The sequence below is a fragment of the Hypanus sabinus genome, chromosome 5, assembly GCF_030144855.1.
Source record: "Hypanus sabinus isolate sHypSab1 chromosome 5, sHypSab1.hap1, whole genome shotgun sequence".
Classification (NCBI taxonomy): domain Eukaryota; kingdom Metazoa; phylum Chordata; class Chondrichthyes; order Myliobatiformes; family Dasyatidae; genus Hypanus; species Hypanus sabinus.
In genome coordinates this window covers 13817267-13835588 of record NC_082710.1, presented here as the reverse complement: position 1 = coordinate 13835588, position 18322 = coordinate 13817267, and the positions used below count along the sequence as shown (strand labels likewise).

Here is an 18322-nt window from a genome sequence, read left to right as displayed (position 1 = left end):
TGATGGTGGTTGTTGGGGTGGGTGTGATCTCATTGGAACCTACTGATTATTGAAAGGAACAGATAGGGAGATAATGTTTCCTGTAGTGGGGAGAGTTTAGGACCAGAGGGCACAGCTTCAGAATTGAAGGACACCCCTTTAGAACAGGTGATTGGAAAAAACTATGAGGCGGCATTGTAGTGTAGTGGTTAGCACAACGCTTTACAGTGCCAGCGACTCGGGTTCAACTCCTGTCACTGCCTGTAAGGAGATTGTGTGTTCTCGCCGTGACTGTGTGGGTTTCCTCCCACATTCCAAAGACACAGTGGTTGGTAGGTTAACTGGTCATTGTGCATTGTCCAATGATTAGGGGGTTGATGGGTGGCATGGTTTGAAAGCTAGAAGGGCCTGTTTGATACTATATCTCAATCAATCAATTCATTGCCATCGGCAGCTGTGGAGTCTAGGTCACTGGATGCATTTGAAGCTGAGGTTATTAGGTTCTAGATTAGTCAGGGTGTCAAAGGTTAGGGGGAGAAGGCAGGAGAGTGTGGTTGAGAGGGAAAATATATCAGTCATGATGGAATGGCTGTGTTGACTTGATGGGCTGAATGGCCTAATTCTGTTTCTATGTCTTTTGAGCTTATAGTTTTTTCTGCAGCTTTCTTTGCTGCTGAAATATTCAGCTTGCAGTGAAGTTTTGGATTATGAATGATCTTTTTCTGAGGATTGGAACAAATTTCACTTTTTGATTCCCTAATGTCAGTCACGATGGAGAGAAACTCTGATCTAACGTGTTTACATTGGAGAGGGTTGAGGCGATGTGCAACTCAGGCCTTAACTGGTGAAATATGGATGCTATAAATTTAAAAATGTGCCTGCTGACTTACTGCGGGTCTGTTACAACTCGTGTTTCTTCATGTTATTTATTTGCACAGTTTGTCTTGCACACTGGTTGTCTGTGAGTCTTTAGAACGTAGAACAGTGCAGCACAGTACAGGCCCTTCGGCCCATAATGCTGTGCTGACCTGTCAGTCATATGTCTGTGAAGGTTCTCCGCCATCCAGGTTGTTGTAAATCAAGGCAACTGGACTTGTAAACTCTGTGAGTTGTTTAAAGATATAGCAAAGATGGCATCTTTAACCCCTCTTTCAATCCCCTCTTAATGACCCTATACCTTTAAACAACTCAGAGAGTTTATAAGCTGGAAAACTACTCAGCATGGATCAGAACTGAAGATGCCTTTCGGATGATTGGTGAAACGTCTTCTAGACAACACAGCAAATCCAGTTGCCTTGATAAACACTGAAATCAATTTAACCCTTCCCTCCCACACAGGCCGTTTTTTAAAATCATTCATTTAGGAGTTTCTTAAATGTCCTAATGTGTGTGCCTTCATCACCACCCCGGCAGAGCATTCCACTCACCACCACTCTTTGTGTAAAAACCTACCTCTGACATGCCCCTATACTTTCCTCCAATCTCCTTGAAGTGATACCCTCAAAAATTAGTCATTTTCATCCTGGGGGAAAAGATCTGTCTGTCCACTTGATCTATGCCTCTTATCATCTTGTACAACTGTATCAAGTCATTTATTTATGTCTAGTTTTTCATCATTTTTTTTTACTGTGAATGCCTGTAAGAAAATGAATCTCAAGGTAATGTATAGTAACGTATGTAATTTGATAATAAATTGATTCCGAACTTTGAAATTATGATGCTACATTGAAGCTGAAAAGATGTGTTTTCCAAGTTCTGTAACCTGAAGAGTTCACAAGTCAGAAGTGAGGCTGCAAATTGTGTTCTCGTGGCCAAAGGTTCCTGCAGCAGCCTTCAAATCTGTCCCCATAGTCACAGAGGACTGGTTGCTCACTGTAAATTGCCCCTGGAATGCAGATGTGCGGGAGAAACTGGGGGGAATTGATGGAAATGTGGGAACAATGAAGTGTAGACTTGTGCTTGATGTTTGGTGAGGACCTGACGAAGAGTCTTGGTCCGAAATGTCGACCGTTTCTTCCCTTCCTTAGAAGTTGCCTGTCCTGCTGAGTTCCTCCAACGTTTTGTGTGTGTTACTCTGGATTTCCAACAGAATCTCTTGTCTTTAAATCTCTCAGCTGTGGTGTGGGGTACCTTGATCAGAAGGACTGTAGCAGTTCAGGAAGACAGCTCACACCACTTTCTCAAAGGCAACTTGCTAGTTAAATGATCCCTAAACTGGACCTTCAGAATGGCAAACGTGTTGGTTTCACACGATGACTGAGGAGATGTGGCTATGTCCAGAGCAGGAATAAAGTCAGCAAATGTTCCCATTCCTCTTTTCCCCCTGGTCTTCACTACCTAATGTTATTCAGTTGATTTTCTCTAGAAAAGAGGAGCCAGCTAAATATTCTTAATCAGATAGACATTTATGATGCTAAATATGGGCTGGGATGATCAAAATCTGGTATCTTCTTTGCTGTGAGATTCCAAAATTGCATTCCACAGTTAATCTATTCACCAAATTGGCATCAAGGAGATGCTGCAAGTCTGTCACCACTAGGACCACACACCCCTGAAGCTTCTTTCCTGTAGCTCCAGCTTCTCAACACTAATACCGTAATAATCTTGCCCAACATCCATTAAATGGTCTTTCCTGCACTCTGTCGGTAATTATTTAATCTGTTCCTGCGTTCACATTTGATACTGACATTTGTTCATGTGACTGTTCTGCTAATTGTTGAGTGCTCATGGCTGTTTGCCCTATTCTCTTGTAAATTGTTGGTTGCTATTGTATTGTCTGTGTGGTGTTGGCCTGTGTTTAGTCAATTCTGGTGTGTTTCACACACTGACAGTAAAGTGATTCTGTAAGGTGCTCAGGTTTCCTCCCACAGTCCAAAGGCGTACCAGTTGGTCGGTTAATTGGTCATTGCAAATTTTCATGAGATTAGGCTGAGTTTAAATTGGGGGACAGCTCGAAGGGACAGAAGGGCTTGTTCTGTGCTGTTTCTCAATAAATATAAAAATGATTGGGCAAGAGTGGATCATTTGCAATTATACTCAATTTTTACAGTCGTGGGCGGGGGAGAAATTGGGTTTAATTTTCATTGATTCCTTGACTGATTAAGGTAGAGTTCTTTACAGTGGAGTTAGACATTGTGATTTATATATATGTATATAGTCTAGAAATGAGATTACTATGCCATTACTATCCTTTACACTCTCCTTTTAAGATTAAATTTATAAGGTAATATTAATATCACAAATTTATCAAAAACAGAGGCAAGATGGTGCCAGCAATCAATGTGACTTACGGTGTTGTCTTGCACAGTTCAGAAATTACTTACTCTTTTAAATATACTTCTGTGACTAATCTCTGTGTGATTGGAGCCTGTAAATGACATTTTGATAACTGGGGGATCTGGCGCTGTTGTGAGGGTATTTGGCGTGGTTGAGACTGAAGATAGGAATGGAGTGTGTGGTTTAATGGTGGAGCGCAAACCCATGATCATCTCCAACTCTCGACCGAGTCGCTGATTAAACTGTTGAGCATGATTGAAATCAGCGCTGTCTGCTTGTGTTTGACCGGTCTCCCTTTCCCTCTCGCTCGTTGCTGCCAAAGTGGGGTGTAGTAGCTCTGGGTCTTGGGAAGGTTTGATCTGCACGGTTTGTAGATTGGACTGGTTTTTAGAGGACTCCACAGTTCATGTTATATGTGTCTCTGATTTCTGGTTACCTGTTTTTTTATTGCTGTTTCGATCAGGTTGGATTGGCTGTGCAGCCTGAAGTCAGTGAATGACACTGCACTAAGTTCAACTGAACAGAACTAAACTAACTGTTCCGAGGTCTCTGCGGTTTGAGGTTTAATATTTTGTGTGTTTGATGTTTACTTTAAATGGGTTCCACAGTGTTTGTTTTGTGTCTGTCTGTGGGAAGACGAAGCTCTGGGCTGTATACTGCATACATACTTTGATAATGAATGTCCTTTGAATCTGGTGAATTAAGAAAACAGCCGAGCATCAAGCCGGAGGTTGCTACAAACGTCTCTGAGAATGGCTGAGAGGATCATAGGGGTCTTCTCACCATCCATCGGGGACGTTTATTGGGAGCGCTGCATACTCAGGGCCCTTAGTATTATTAAGGAACCCACCCATCCATCCAGCATCGTCTTTGACTTTCTACCATCAGGCAGGAGACTCCGATGCATAAAAACAACAGTCAAGATGGAAGGAAGACACACAAAATGCTGGAGGAACTCAGCAGCCAGGCAGCATCTATGGGTAAAAGTACAGTCGACGTTTTGGGCTGAGACTCTTTGGCAGGGCACTTAAATCTTCCCTTCAGGGACGCCTACCCTGCAGAAGTTTAAATCCTTCTTTTGGTTCTGAAGGGTTTTGGCCAAAACGTCGACCAGACTTTTTTCCACAGCTACTGCCTGGCCGGCTGAGCTCCTCCAGCAGTTTGTGTGTGTTGCTTGGATTTCCAGCATCTGCAGATTTTCTCTGCACAGTCAGGATTGAAAACAGTTTCTTCCCTCAGGCCATTAGACTTCTGAACTACCTGTCACATCACATTCTGATTAGTCTGTTCTGTACCCTACAATATTTACTTTATGCACTTTAGTTTGTTTATTTATGTGTAAAGCATCTGTAGATTTCATCCTTGCTTTCATAAGTTATTATGTGCTGTGTATACTGCAGCGCTTAAACCCTGGTTTGGGGAAACGTCTTGTTTGACGGTATACGTTTATATAGTTAAACCACAATAAACTTGACCTGACCTGACTAGGAGTGTAAGTATATCATCTCCTTGTTAAGGACAGCTAGGGTAGGCAGGGTGGTGAAGAAGTTGTTTAGCAGGCTTGCCTTCCCTGGTACTGAGTATAGGCGTTGGCTTGTCATGTTACAAGCTGTACAGGGTGTTGGGAAGGCCATGTTTGGAGTATTGCCTGCAGTTCCAGTCACCCTGCTATGCAAAAGATGTCATCAGACTGAACAAGGTACGAAAACATTTACAAGCAAGTTATAAATATAAGAGATTCTGTAGATGCTGGAAATCCAGAGCAACACACACAAAATGCTGGAGGAGCTCAGCAGGTCAGGCAGCGTCTATGGAGGAGAATAAACATTTGATGTTTCAGGCTGAGAGCTTTCACTAGGACCGGAAAGGAAAGCAGAAGATGCCGGAATAAAAAGGTGGGGGAGGGGAAGGAGGATTAGTTAGAAGGTGACAGGTGAAGCCAGGTGGGTGGGAAAGATAAAGGGCTGGAGAAGAAGGAATCTTGACGAGCAGAAGCAAGGGAAGAAGGTTGGACAGCAAGGGGAAAGTGATGATCAGCTGAAGAGAAAAGATAAGAGGCCAGAGTGGGAAAGAGAAGAAGATAGAAAGGGAGAGGAAAAAATACTGGAAGGAGAAATCGGTGTTCATATCATCAGGTTAGAGGTTACCCAGGTGGAATATAAGGTGTTGCTCCTCCACCCTGAGGATGAGGAGGCCATGGACTGACTTGGCACTGGGAAATACCACTTTTGGCAGATGGAATGGAGGTCCCCCGGTTTACATTGGGTCTCACCAGTGTGGTGGAGGCCACATCAGCAGCACTGGATACAACAGACTCTCAAATGAAATATTGCCTGGAAGGATTGTTAGGGGCCCTGCATGGAGGTATGAGAGGAGGTGAATGTGCAGATGTACCACTTCTGTCTCTTGCAGGGATAAGTGCCAGGAGGGAGTTTAGTTGGGAGGGACAAATGGACAAGGGAGTCACGAATGGAATGATTCCTGTGGAAAGTGGAGATTGTGGGGGGTGGAGGGGAAGGTAAAGATGTGTTTGATGGTAGGGTTCTGTTGAAGATGCTGAAAATTGTGGAGGATGATGTGTCAGATGTGAAGGCTCATGGGGTGGTAGGAGGTCTATCGCTTTTAAGTTGGTGGAAAGATGGGGAGAGCGTGGTTGCTTGGGAAATGGAGGAGATGCAGGTGAGGGCAGCATCAGTGGTGGAAGAAGGGAAACATCATTCTTTAAAGGAAGGAAGACATTAGAAGGAAGTTACAAGGGAACTGCTGGCACTGTAGGGTTTGAGTTGCAAGGAGGAGCTGGATAGTCTGGGACTGGAGTGTCGGAAGCAGCTTGGTGGCCTTCTGTATAGAGACCATCTTGTGAGCCTGGAAGGACACCTGGCCTTCTCCCCCCAACCCTCCCATTAGACAGGACCCTTTTCTCACGTGTGTCTGACTGATATCCTGTCACTGAGCAATTGTGGTGCTACTCTCTTCCTCTCATGGAGCACCCGGCCCTTCAGGGCAGCTGAAACATGTGTTGCTTCCGTGTAGAATGTGTCTTTCAGGGGCTGTAGATACCTGCATGGCAGAATCAGGAGACAGGTGAGGCCTCAGTGAGAATTGCAGGGGTCCTATTTTAATGCCTTTTTCTCTGTGTAATTGATAAATCCTGTTTCTAGGCATCAAAACTTCGTCTGCTTCTGCAGAATTATTTTTGGAGCGCAGAAAGGAACGTGTACAGAGCCTGTTGTGGATTCTTCAAAAATGCAGGTGTTCCAAAGCTTTGAACTTGGCGCAGTAAGCTGCCCTCAATCATTGCCTAGGTCAAGGTCAGAGGAGGTTCTCTGGTGTGAAGCAAGCCAGGTTTGGGAGGGGGTTTCAGAGTGCAACATTTTGGGAGGCACCAAAATACTGATGTCTTTATTATTTTTTTTTTACGTTCTTATTTCAAGGTACAATGTGGTAATAGGTCCTTCTGGCCCTACCACTCTGTGCTGTACCATTACACCCATCGACCAATTACCCTACTGACCTGTACGTCTTTGAAATGTGGGAGGAAACTGGAGAAAACCCTCATGATCAGGGGAAGGAACACACGAACCACGGAGATAACGTACAAACTCTGTAGAGACAGCTGCGGGAATTGAACCTGGGTTGCTGGCGATGGGTTATCCTTGTGCTAATTGCCATGCCCACGTTAAACACAAGACAAAGTGTGCCTGGAACCATTTTCAGCCCCTGCCAGAGGCTTCTGAGAGTAGCAAATCAATACCAACCTGGGGAGAGAAGGGGTGGTGATGGTTGAAACTTGTCAGAATCAGCACATTTTAAATAATACTCCAAATTTTGTCTCCCTGGCCAGTTTATAGACCAAGAACAGTTATATAAAGTCTGTGCTATATAAACTTCCAGATATTTTAAGATTGCAGTCAACTAAGCAGAAGTGAGAAAGGGAGTTTATTTATTTATTATTGACTTATTTAGAGATAAAGCACACCCTTTGGGCCTTTTGAGCCATACTGTGCAGCAGCCCACTGATTTAACCCTCGCCTGATCACAGAACAATTAACCTCTTTGGACTGTGGGAAGAAACCCGAGCACACAGAGGAAACCCACGTGTACACGGGAAGGAAAGTACAGACCTGCTTACAGAGGATACCAGAATTGAACTCTAAACTCCCAACACCCAAGCTGTGATAGCGTCGTGCTAGCTGCCAGGCTGCCGTGGCGTGGGTTGCAGAGAGCAAAACGATGCGCAAGTAATCAGTGCTCCGTTTTTGTATGTTTGAATTCCAAGAGAACACGGACAATTCCTTGTCTATTTAAATAGAATTGGAATAAGAAAACATGAAATATTTCCCAGGATTTAGTAATTCTGCACTTTATAGGAGGAGGAAATCTTGAAGTTTACCTTTCAGTTTGCCGAACGTTTTGTTCAGCATTTTGTGCGTTCAGTTTCCCAATGTGTTGCAGAATGCCTCTGAACCTCTCAGCTCAGAGGCTGGTCGCTAGACAAGTGGATGATGCCTGCACATGCATTTTACACTTCCTTACCCAACCGCCACCTCCCTCCTCCAATCCCCACCACGGCTCTCTCCCTCATCGAGGTACCATTCCATTCTGTTTCTGATGTAGGCTACCCTAACTTCCCAGTAAATGTACCTGCTTTGCAGTTGACCCAGTGTCTTATGAGGAGAGGCCGAGCAAGCTTGGGTTTTCCTTGGAGGCGTGAGGGAGCATGAGAGGTGACTGGATAGAGTTGTACAAGATGATGAGGGGCATTGATCAAGAGGACAGCTGGAGACTTTTTCCCGAGTTGGAACTGGCTAGTACAAAGGAGCTTCATTTTAAAGTGATTGGAAGAAAGTATTGGGGGGGGGGGGGATGTTGGAGGTAGATATTTTACACAGAGTGATGGGTGTGTGGTATGCCCTGCCAGGGACGGTGGTGGAGGCAGATATATTAGTTACATTTAGGAGACTGCTATATAGGGACTTGGATGTTAGAAAAATGGAGGATTATGCTGGATGGCAGGGTTAGATTGATCTTAGAGTAGGTTAAAAGGCCAGCATAACATAGTGGGCCGAAGAGCCTGTACTGTGCTGTTGTATGTTCTGTGATACCTCTCTTGGTGACACTGAGTTCTCCATCCTATCTGCTCCATTCTTGTTTAAGGTTCTCCTGAATTCCCTGTTGGTGTCTGTCTTGACTGTGCCTTAAATCTGGTCTTCCCAGCTGACAAAATGAAGGTAGTTAATTCTTGTAACCATATTGAGAACTGCAAAAGTCTTAAGCACTTCCAGATAGCTAGGTGGCCTAAGGCTTTGCACAGTGCTGTAGTAATTTTATATATTGCTCTGTACTGCCACAGAAACAAATTTCATGACATGTGAGTGATGATAAACCTGATTCTGATGTGTGTCTCTACTGAGAAGGGAGAGGGGATTTATGGTTGGGAAAAGGAGAAGATAGCAGGAAGCACCAGAAAGACTTTCTGTAATGGTCAGTAAAGCAGTTGCTTATAATCAAATGACCTTGCCATGTGTCTCATGGCTGGGTGTATCTGCACTTGTGCTACCCCACTCCCCCCGCCCCGGCACTTTTGCTCTGCCACCTGACCCACACCCCTCCCACAGAGCACCACCCTCGCCATTCCCAACGTGCTGACGTTGCTCCCTGCCCGATTTACAAATTTGCTCTCCACTCCACGTTGACAATATAGTATTATACAAAAATCTTAAGCACCCTGTATATATATATGTGTGCCCAAGACTTTTACACAGTACTGTATACTCTTACCGTGCTGGTCTGAACAGACTGAGGAGTGACTGGGTGTCGTTAATAGTTCTGGTAGAGGAATGTTCTGCTACACTCTGGGTTGGAACACTGCATTCTTTGCATCCTGAGGAACAGTCTCGGCCTGAAACATTGAGTGTCTATTCATCTCCATAGATGCTGCCTGACCAGCTGAGCTCCTCCAGCATTTTATGTGTGCTGCTCTGGATTTCCAGCATCTGCAGAATTTCTTGTTCTTATAGCTGCATTCTTCTCTGGCAATCTCTCGATAATACCTTCTAGCTGAGTTTCAATACTCAAAAAATACACGTAGCCATGGAGATGTAAATTAAATCTAGTATTAGATTCCTAAGAAACACCAGCTGTGTTGTGTTTCACGATTTCTGGCTTTCTGAGGTGTTATATTTTAATGTGCATGACTGAAGCTATTAAGTTCTGTCATGGGGTGAACTCATTTTTTTTTGGTCTTTCAGCTAGTTACAGAGAACATAGACTGTAGAACGGTATAGTGCAGGACAGGCCTTTGGCCCATAATGTTGTGCTGGCCTTTCAAACCTCCCCAAGATCAAAAGAAAGGACTTTATAGGCCAGTTAGCCTAACCTCAGTGGTTGGGAAAGTGTTGGAGTCCATTATTCAGGGGGCCTTATCTGGTTGGCTGCCAGTGGCTAGTGGTCAATGTTGGGTCCGCTACTTTTCACATTGTTTGTCAATGATTTAGATAATGGCTTTGTGGCAAAGTTTGCGGATGATTTGAAGATAAGTGAAGGGGTAGGCAGTGCTGAGGGAGCAACAGTTTGACCAGGGTTTCTCAACTGGGGTTCTACGGTTCTGCAAGAGGTCGCCAGGTGTTCCACAAGAGATCGTGATTAAAAAAAAATAAACATAGTATTATTGAACTTTGTACAACACCTGATGTTAGTTAGCACTCTGAGTGGTGGGCAGTTTCCGAGTGGCCCGGTTAGCAAACTCGTTAGAGTTCTCTCAGCCCAGTATGGCAGTCAGTGTATAGTAGGACCTGGTTCTTTTTCAGTTTTAGATACGAGATAGGGAAGGCCTTTGATAATTTGTGAGTGCTGTGTTGCATGGAGGAGAAGATGGTAGGCTTACGGTTGTTGAACACTGTATTGCACGGAAGAGAGGACGGTAGGTTGATGAGGAGCGTGAAGGTTGTTTTCCGAGCACGGAAAGGATTCACCCAAAATGGGCTATGACATCAGCCTCTCTCACCTGAATTTTCTCCCCCAATTTCTCCTTGTGTGCCACCGACTGACTTATGGGAGCTACCAGTGTAGTAGAAAATCGGAGGCAACTTTTCATTCTAAAGAAAATTTTACGCACTGTGACTCAGCTGCTGTCCTGCTGCTTTGCTGCTGTTGTAAATGTTGCAGAAGGTGATCGTGATGGTTCAAAGTGAATTGTATTGTGAAGTCTTTGTTTTTTTTTGCAGTCTTCTCATTTAATTATTTATTATGCCATTCGCTCTTGTCTTTCATTAACCCCTGTATTAACCCAATTAACCCCTGTAGGACAAGATGCAGTACAAGAAATTGAGAAGGTTTCACTCTCAAACAGTGCGATAGTCAATGTATTGCTGACATGTCACATGATGCTGAAGAGGTTTTGTGTGATAAACCGAAAAACAACAGCTTCTCAATCCAGGTTAATGAATCAACAGGTTTCACCAATAAATGTCATGTAGCGTTTGTAAGATTTGTAAATGATGGTGAAGTTCAAGAAAACTTTTTCTGTTGCAAAGAGCTTCCCAAAACAAGCAAAAGCAATATATATTTAAAGTTTTGTCGTCATATCTGGGAGGAACTGTATTGGCCTCTGTACTGACGGTGTCCCGTCAATGGCTGGCTTCATGAGAGGTTTTGTTTCTCATATTTTAAAAAGAAAGAATATCTTGAATTTGTCACAACACGCTGCTTTCTTCATAGAGAGGTGCTGATGTCAAAAACTCTTGGAGATGGAATTAGAAAAAGTTCTGGATGATGCTACAAAAATGGTTAATTTTATTAAATAAAAAGACCTGTTCACTCGAGAATGTTGAAAAAAAGACCGTGTGAAAGCCTGGTCAAAGAGAACACAAATCTCCTGCTCCAAACAGAAATCTGGTGGCTTGGCAGAGGAAGAGATCTCAGTAGGGTGTTTGAGCTGAAAGGTGAATTTCAGGAGCACTTTCAAGAAAACAGTAGGCCAGATTTTGCTGAGTGCATTGAAGATGAAGAATGGCCGCAGAAACTAGCCTGCTTAACAGACATTTTTCATCATATGAACCAGTTGAACAGACATTGGAGGAAATGATTTGGACTACAAATGACAGGATCCTTGAATTTGAAAGGAAACTGTGTTTTTGGAAAAATCATGTTGCAAAAGGAAATCTTGAAATGTTTCCACTGCAGCTTGGGCTTGAGTGAGGAAGGATATCAGAAAGTCTCAAGTTTTATTGAAAACTGAAATTTATTATGTTTGCCTTTTGAGTTTTTAAAAAGAGATTAATTTCAAGAAAAGTAAGCTGAGCTTCATGACCTGTTTTTTTTTAAAGAAAGGTTGGCTAAGAATCCATTCTGTAATCACAAGAGCATTGACAATTATTTTTGGATTATTATATCTACAACTTACTGATTACTCTAACATACCGGGAGCTGTAGATGTAATATTTTTTTATGCAGGGGTTCCCTGAGACCTGAAAATTATTTCAAGTGTTCCTACAGAGCAAATATGTTGAGAAAGGCTAACTTAGACAAATTGGAAGACTGAGCAAAAAAGTGGCAGATGGAATACAGTGTTGGGAAATGTATGATGATGCATTTTGGCAAAAGGAACAATAGTGCAGACTATTACCTAATTCAAACATCAGAGGTGCAAAGGGACTTAGCAGTCCTCGTGTAAGACACCCAGAAGGTTAATTCGCAGGTTGAGTCTGTGGTAAAGAAGCCAAATGAAATTGGCATTTATTTCAGGGGTAATAGAATATAAAAACAAGGAGACAACACTGAGGCTTTATAAGGCACTTATCAGGCGGCACTTGGAGTATTATCAACAGTTTTGGGCCCCCTATCTTAGGAGGGATGTGTTGTCATTGGAGAGAGTCCGGAGGAGGTTCACAAGGATGATTCTGGGAATGAAGGGGTTAACATATGAGGAGTATTTAGCAGCTTTGGGCCTGTACTCACTGGAATTTAGAAGAATGCGGGAGGATCTCATTGAAATCTACCGAATGTTGAAAGGGCTAGATAAGGTGGATGTGGAGAAGATGTTTCCTATGATGGAGGTACCAGAACTAGAGGGCACAGCCTCAATATTGAAGAGTGAACCTTTAGAACAAAACCTAACCCTTTATCTCATTCACCTATCAGCTTCCCAGATCTTTACTTCACCCCTCCCTCTCTCCCAGTTTCACCTATCACCTGCCGCCTTGTACTACTTCCTCCTCTCCCCCCACCTTCTTGCTCTAACTTCTCGTCTTTTTATTTCCAGTCCTGACGAAGGGTCTGAGCCGGAAATGTCAACTGTTTACTCTTTTCCATAGATGCTTCCTGGCCTGCTGAGTTCCTCCTGAATTTTGTGTGTTTTGCTTGGATTTCCAGCATCTGCAAACTTTCTCATCTTTCAGATAATTTTGGAAGTTGATATCTTTCTGTTCTGGTGCCTTTGGTAGCTGTGATTCTGGTTGGTTTTCGCAACTATGTTTCAGAAACTCTGTATTGGATGCAAGCTTGGTCCCATCACCCAGGACATACCCTCTTCTTATTGGTACCATCAAGGAGGAGGTGCAGTACCCTGAACACACTCACTCAACGTACTACACCTCACTGTTTCCGCTGCACTCGCCTTCAAGCGTCGAGCAGAGGCCTGGACAGCAGATGTCCTTCGTCACACAAACAAGGGTAATGAAGAGCGGAGACCTGATTTCCAACTCCTCCACATCCTAGTCCCTGAACCCCAACCTGACCCCTAGCTCTTCGCTCCGTCACCAAAACAACCCCGGTAAACTTAAAAAAAAACATAACCCAGCTGAGTCCAAGCCACAATCTCAGGAGCCTGATGACACTTACTCAAGGTTTTAGGAACAATTTCTCCCCTCCACTATCAGATTTCTGAATTGACAATAAACCCATGTACGCTACCTCACTTTTTTTCCCCTACTTTTGCTCTTTTTGCGTTACTTGTTTATTTCAAAATTTGTATTTCTTATCATTTATAGTTTTTATTATTATGTACTACAATATACTGCTGCCACGATACAGCAAATTCTTGACATATACCAGGGATCTTAAATCCAATTCTAATATTGTTACTTTAAGGTAATATTGTGGCACTGGTATAATTTTTCAGCTCTTCTCAGTCTTTAAAAGAAAATTTAAAAATTCAGTTACTCTGCCTAACTTTCAGCGGTCACTGGCAACACAACAAATACAATTAGAAAACCGGCCTTAACTTTCCGAATATATTGTGCCCTATTAGTTACTGAAGCTGCAAGATTTCACTTTGGATCTTGACCTTTTCTGAACACTGCTAATTAGCCGAGAGCTGCCTTTGCTGTCTGGTGTATATGTCATTCAGGTAGTTGGGAAATGATACAATACTATGGTACAAGGACACAGTAAAGGGCAATTTCCAAACTGATTGACGATCCAGCCAGTAATTAAATTTGAACATTTCATCCTCTCCTGTTATTTCAGTGCAACTTGTGGCTTTCATTCTGAATGAATGCGAGGTTGAAAGCACAGGACACTATTCTGAAATATTTCGGCATGGTATTACTTTATAAATGCTTTTTATTTTAAATAGACCCATTATACTGTATGAAATAATCCTTCAGCGGTAATGATGGTTTTTCACAAGTGGCGAATTGTTATTGCACGTCTCTTATTTTGGAAAGCTTTTCCTGGCAAAGCCCACTTTCGGATACCTGCTGCCCTATGGACTGTTTCATTTGCGCGCACGGACTGCTAGTGAGCTGGATTTGACCAAAACTATGGCAGTGTTTGAGTTCAGATTTTACCGGCAGTATTGAGTGTATTTATTGAATTAAAGATTGGCTTTTAGGATTCAAGTAGATCTAATACCAGGTGCTGATAATGAATCAGAACCAAAATCAGGTTTAATATTGCAGGCTGCCAGCGTAAGGTTCGATTGCACATTTAAGAGAAGTTTGGATGAGTATGTTTGGAGTGCTGTGCACCGGGTGCACGTTGATGGGTCTAGGCAGAATAATATTTGATCGCAGACCAGATGGGTCAAAGGGCCTGTTTCTGTTCTGTAATGCTCTATGACTTTTGAATTCTCTATTACTTACCTCAGAATTACTTCGCACAGTTGGTGAGGATGTTTAATGTTTCTGATAGCTTTTTGCTCCTTCCTGCAAACGGGTATTTTATAAATTGTGTAATTGATTTTAAAAGATGATGCCTACCCATTTTCCTTCCTTGCAGCCTGCGTGACGACAGGATTCGTGTGGAGCGGATGGACAGTTTCCATTTTGAGTATTCAAACGCGTTCCAAGTCACCACAGAGTTTTATTCACCTGGAGCTTCAGATGTGTCAGGTAGGGTCTTGCTGCGGTCCCATTGTGGTTAAGTGTCAGCATCTCCCAGTATGAGTTTGAATTCCGCCATAGCCAATGGACAAATCAGAAATTTTCTTGAAGAAAAGTGACTGTAACATTGACAGTGATACTACTGGGTTGTTGTTGAAGCACATCCGGTTTACAAAGCTGTAATTCTTCCCTGGTGATCTACACATGACCAGACTGGAATACAATCCATAATACATTGAACTTGCCGTCACAGGTAGAGTTGTTTTTTCTGGCCTTGCAGTGAGGAGTCCCATGAGCATAAAAACCTAGGACAGATGATTATTGGATATTGGCTTCACAGGAGAAGCCAGAGAGTGGTAGGAGGTGGTTGCCTCTATGTCTGTAGGCCTTTGACTAGTAGTGTGCCGCAGGGATCGGTGCTTGGTCTGTTGTTTGTCATCTGAATGATAATGTGGTTAACTGGGTCAGCAGATTCGCAGATGATGCCAAGATTGGGAGCTTAGTGGACAACGAGGAAGGCTATCAAAGCTTGCAATAGGATCTTGACCAGCTGGAAAAATGAGCTGAAAAATGGCAGATGGAATTTAATGCAGGCAAGTGTGAGGTGTTGCACTAACACAGTGAACAATAGATCTGGGAGTTCAGATTCATAATTCCTTGAAAGTGGTGTTGCTTACATAGGGATGTAAAGATAGCTTTCTGCACATTGGCCCTCATAAACCAGAGTGCTGAGTACTGGAGCTGAGATGTTACATTGAAGTTGTGTAAGATGTTGGTGAGGTGTGATTTGGGGTACTGTGTGAAGTTTTTGCCACCTACCTACGGGAAAGTTATCAATAAGATTGAAAGAATGCAGAGAAACTTTACAAGAACTTGGGCAGGACTTAAGGACCTGAATTATAGGGAAAGGTTGAAGAGGTGAGGACTTTACTACCTGGAGTATAGGAGAACGGGGGCTTATCAGGACTCGGGGAGTGGGATGTAGCAGCTTGTAAGTGATAAATGTTGATGATAGTTGTTTACAATATAAATGATTTAGAATGCTCGGTGCTGGGACCCCAGTTGTTTATGATATATATTAATGATTTAGACGAGGGAATTAAATGCAGCATCTCCAAGTTTGCAGATGACACGAAGCTGGGCGGTGGTGTTAGCTGTGAGGAGGATGCTAAGAGGATGCAGGGTGACTTGGATAGGTTAGGTGAGTGGGCAAATTCATGGCAGATGCAATTTAATGTGGATAAATGTGAGGTTATCCACTTTGGTTGCAAGAACAGGAAAACAGATTATTATCTGAACGGTGGCCGATTAGGAAAAGGGGAGATGCAACGAGACCTGGGTGTCATTGTACACCAGTCATTGAAGGTGGGCATGCAGGTACAGCAGGCGGTGAAAAAGGCAAATGGTATGTTGGCATTCATAGCAAAAGGATTTGAGTACAGGAGCAGGGAGGTTCTACTGCAGTTGTACAAGGCCTTGGTGAGACCGCACCTAGAATATTGTGTGCAGTTTTGGTCCCCTAATCTGAGGAAAGACATTCTTGCCATAGAGGGAGTACAGAGGAGGTTCACCAGATTGATTCCTGGGATGGCAGGACTTTCATATGAAGAAAGACTGGATCGACTGGGCTTATACTCGTTGGAATTTAGAAAATTGAGGGGGGATCTTATTGAAACGTATAAAATTCTAAAGGGATTGGACAGGCTAGATGCAGGAAGATTGTTTCCGATGTCGGGGAAGTCCAGAACGAGGGGTCACAGTTTAAGGATAAAGGGGAAGCCTTTTAGGACTGAGATGAGGAAAAACTTTTTCACACAGAGAGTGGTGAATCTGTGGAATTCTCTGCCACAGGAAACAGTTGAGGCCGGTTCATTGGCTATATTTAAGAGGGAGTTAGATATGGCCCTTGTGGCTAAAGGGATCGGGGGTATGGAGAGAAAGCAGGTACAGGGTTCTGAGTTGGATGATCAGCCATGATCATACTGAAAGGCGATGCAGGCTCGAATGGTCAAATGGCCTACTCCTGCACCTATTTTCTATGTTCCTGTGATTCAATTCAGAAACAGTGGGAGGCTACAGGTACCTCAAAGACCATAATATATGGAAGCAGAATTCGGCCATTTGGCCCATCGAGTCTGCTCCACCATTTCATCATGGCCGATGCATTTTCCCTCTCAGCCCCAATCCCCTGCCTTCTCCCCCTATCCCTTCATGCCCTGACCAATCAAGAATCTATCAAACTCTGCCTTAAATATACCTAATCACTTGGCCTCCACAGTTGCTTATGGCAAAGAATTCCACAAGATTACCCACTCTCTGGTGATAGAAATTCCTCCTCATCTCCATTCTAAAAAGACATCCCTTATTCTGAGGTGGTGTCCTCTGGTCTTAGGCACCCCCACCTTCGGAAACATCCTCTCCACATTCATTCTATCAAGGCCTTTCACCATGTGATAGGTTTCAATGAGGTCACCGCTCATTCTTCTGAGTTCCAGTGAATAGTCTCAGAGCCATCAAATGCTTTCTGTATGTCAGGCCATTCAATGAGAGAATCATTTTCGTGAACCCTCTCCAGTGACAGCACGTCCTTCCTTAGATAAGGAGCTACGTGTGTCTTTTCTGACTCAAGTACAAGCTCCTTCGTTCACAGTGGCCACATCTGTACCCCTGGCTCTATGGAATAGCAAGTAATTAGATGAGATAATGGAGCAAGGGGCATGAGGTATAGAATAACCAAGTTTTAATGCAGTTTTACAGGATGCTATTGAGAGTGCCTGATGTACTGTGTCAAGTTTTGAAGGAGGCTGTGTCGCAGAGGAGGTGGGGGCAGTGTCGAGGGTGCTCACTAGTTTGGTTCCTGGGTTGAAGTGTCTGAGGTAATTGGATGTAGCACGTGGAAGACAGAAAAATGGAGGGCTTTGTACGAGGGAGGGGTTAGATTGATCTGCGAGTAGGTTACAAGGTTGGCACAACGTTGTGGACTGAAGATCCTGTTCTGTTCCACGTTAAGTGCAGGGGGATGTACTGTGTGGTGTCGTATTTTAGCTCCCTAGGTAGCTGATGTCAAGGGAAGAAAGGTGATTCACTCTGTCACGTTGTTTCCCTGTGTAGACATTAGAGAGCTGATGTCTCTGCCCCGTGAAAGAGGGCTGTCACTCTGAATCCTGGAGGGCTCTGGAAGTGAACGAGGAGCAGATGTTGTCCCTTGGTCTATCATTTCTAAAGGCTGGGGCTGATCTGATTATAACCTCAACCCTGCTGCTCGGTCAGTATTTTTATGTAGACTATCGCCAAGTCCTGGGGTCGGTGCCAGAGCTTGAAGGTGGAAGACCAAAGTTGGTGAGCCAGGAGGCTGCGGCCGAAAAGTTGAAGATCCTATGTCGGCGTGTCTGGAAGTCGGAGGGCCGATATCTGTCACTGCGAGTCTGGGCCAGGGACGGGAGGCCTGATGTTTGAAAGTCTGGGGCCTGTCCTGGGGTTGGAGTGTGCGTGTGAGTAGGTGGACTGGTCGGACAGCAGCAGGGTCTTGTTTTGCTGGTGTTTTGTTGAATGTGGTGTGTTGCCATTGGAGTGTGTGGTGAACTTGCGGGCTGCCCCCAGCACATCCTTCGGTTGTGTTGTTTGTTTATGTTATTGACACATTTCACTGTATGTTTCAATGTACCTGTGATAGATAAATAAATTTGAATAAATGAATCTGAATCTAGTACAACTGCTCCTTGTACCGTTGAGATGTTTAAAAT

General features: G+C 43.7%; 1 protein-coding gene across 1 annotated transcript in view; it reads left to right on the top strand.

Moving 5' to 3' along the window:
- Nucleotides 1–18322, top strand: part of msh3 (mutS homolog 3 (E. coli)) — a 258875-nt gene that overhangs the window by 46206 nt on the left and 194347 nt on the right. Inside the window, exon 9 of the mRNA XM_059969397.1 lies at nt 14476–14588. Coding sequence (XP_059825380.1) covers nt 14476–14588 — 113 coding nt within the window. The remainder of the gene's footprint in view (nt 1–14475; nt 14589–18322) is intronic.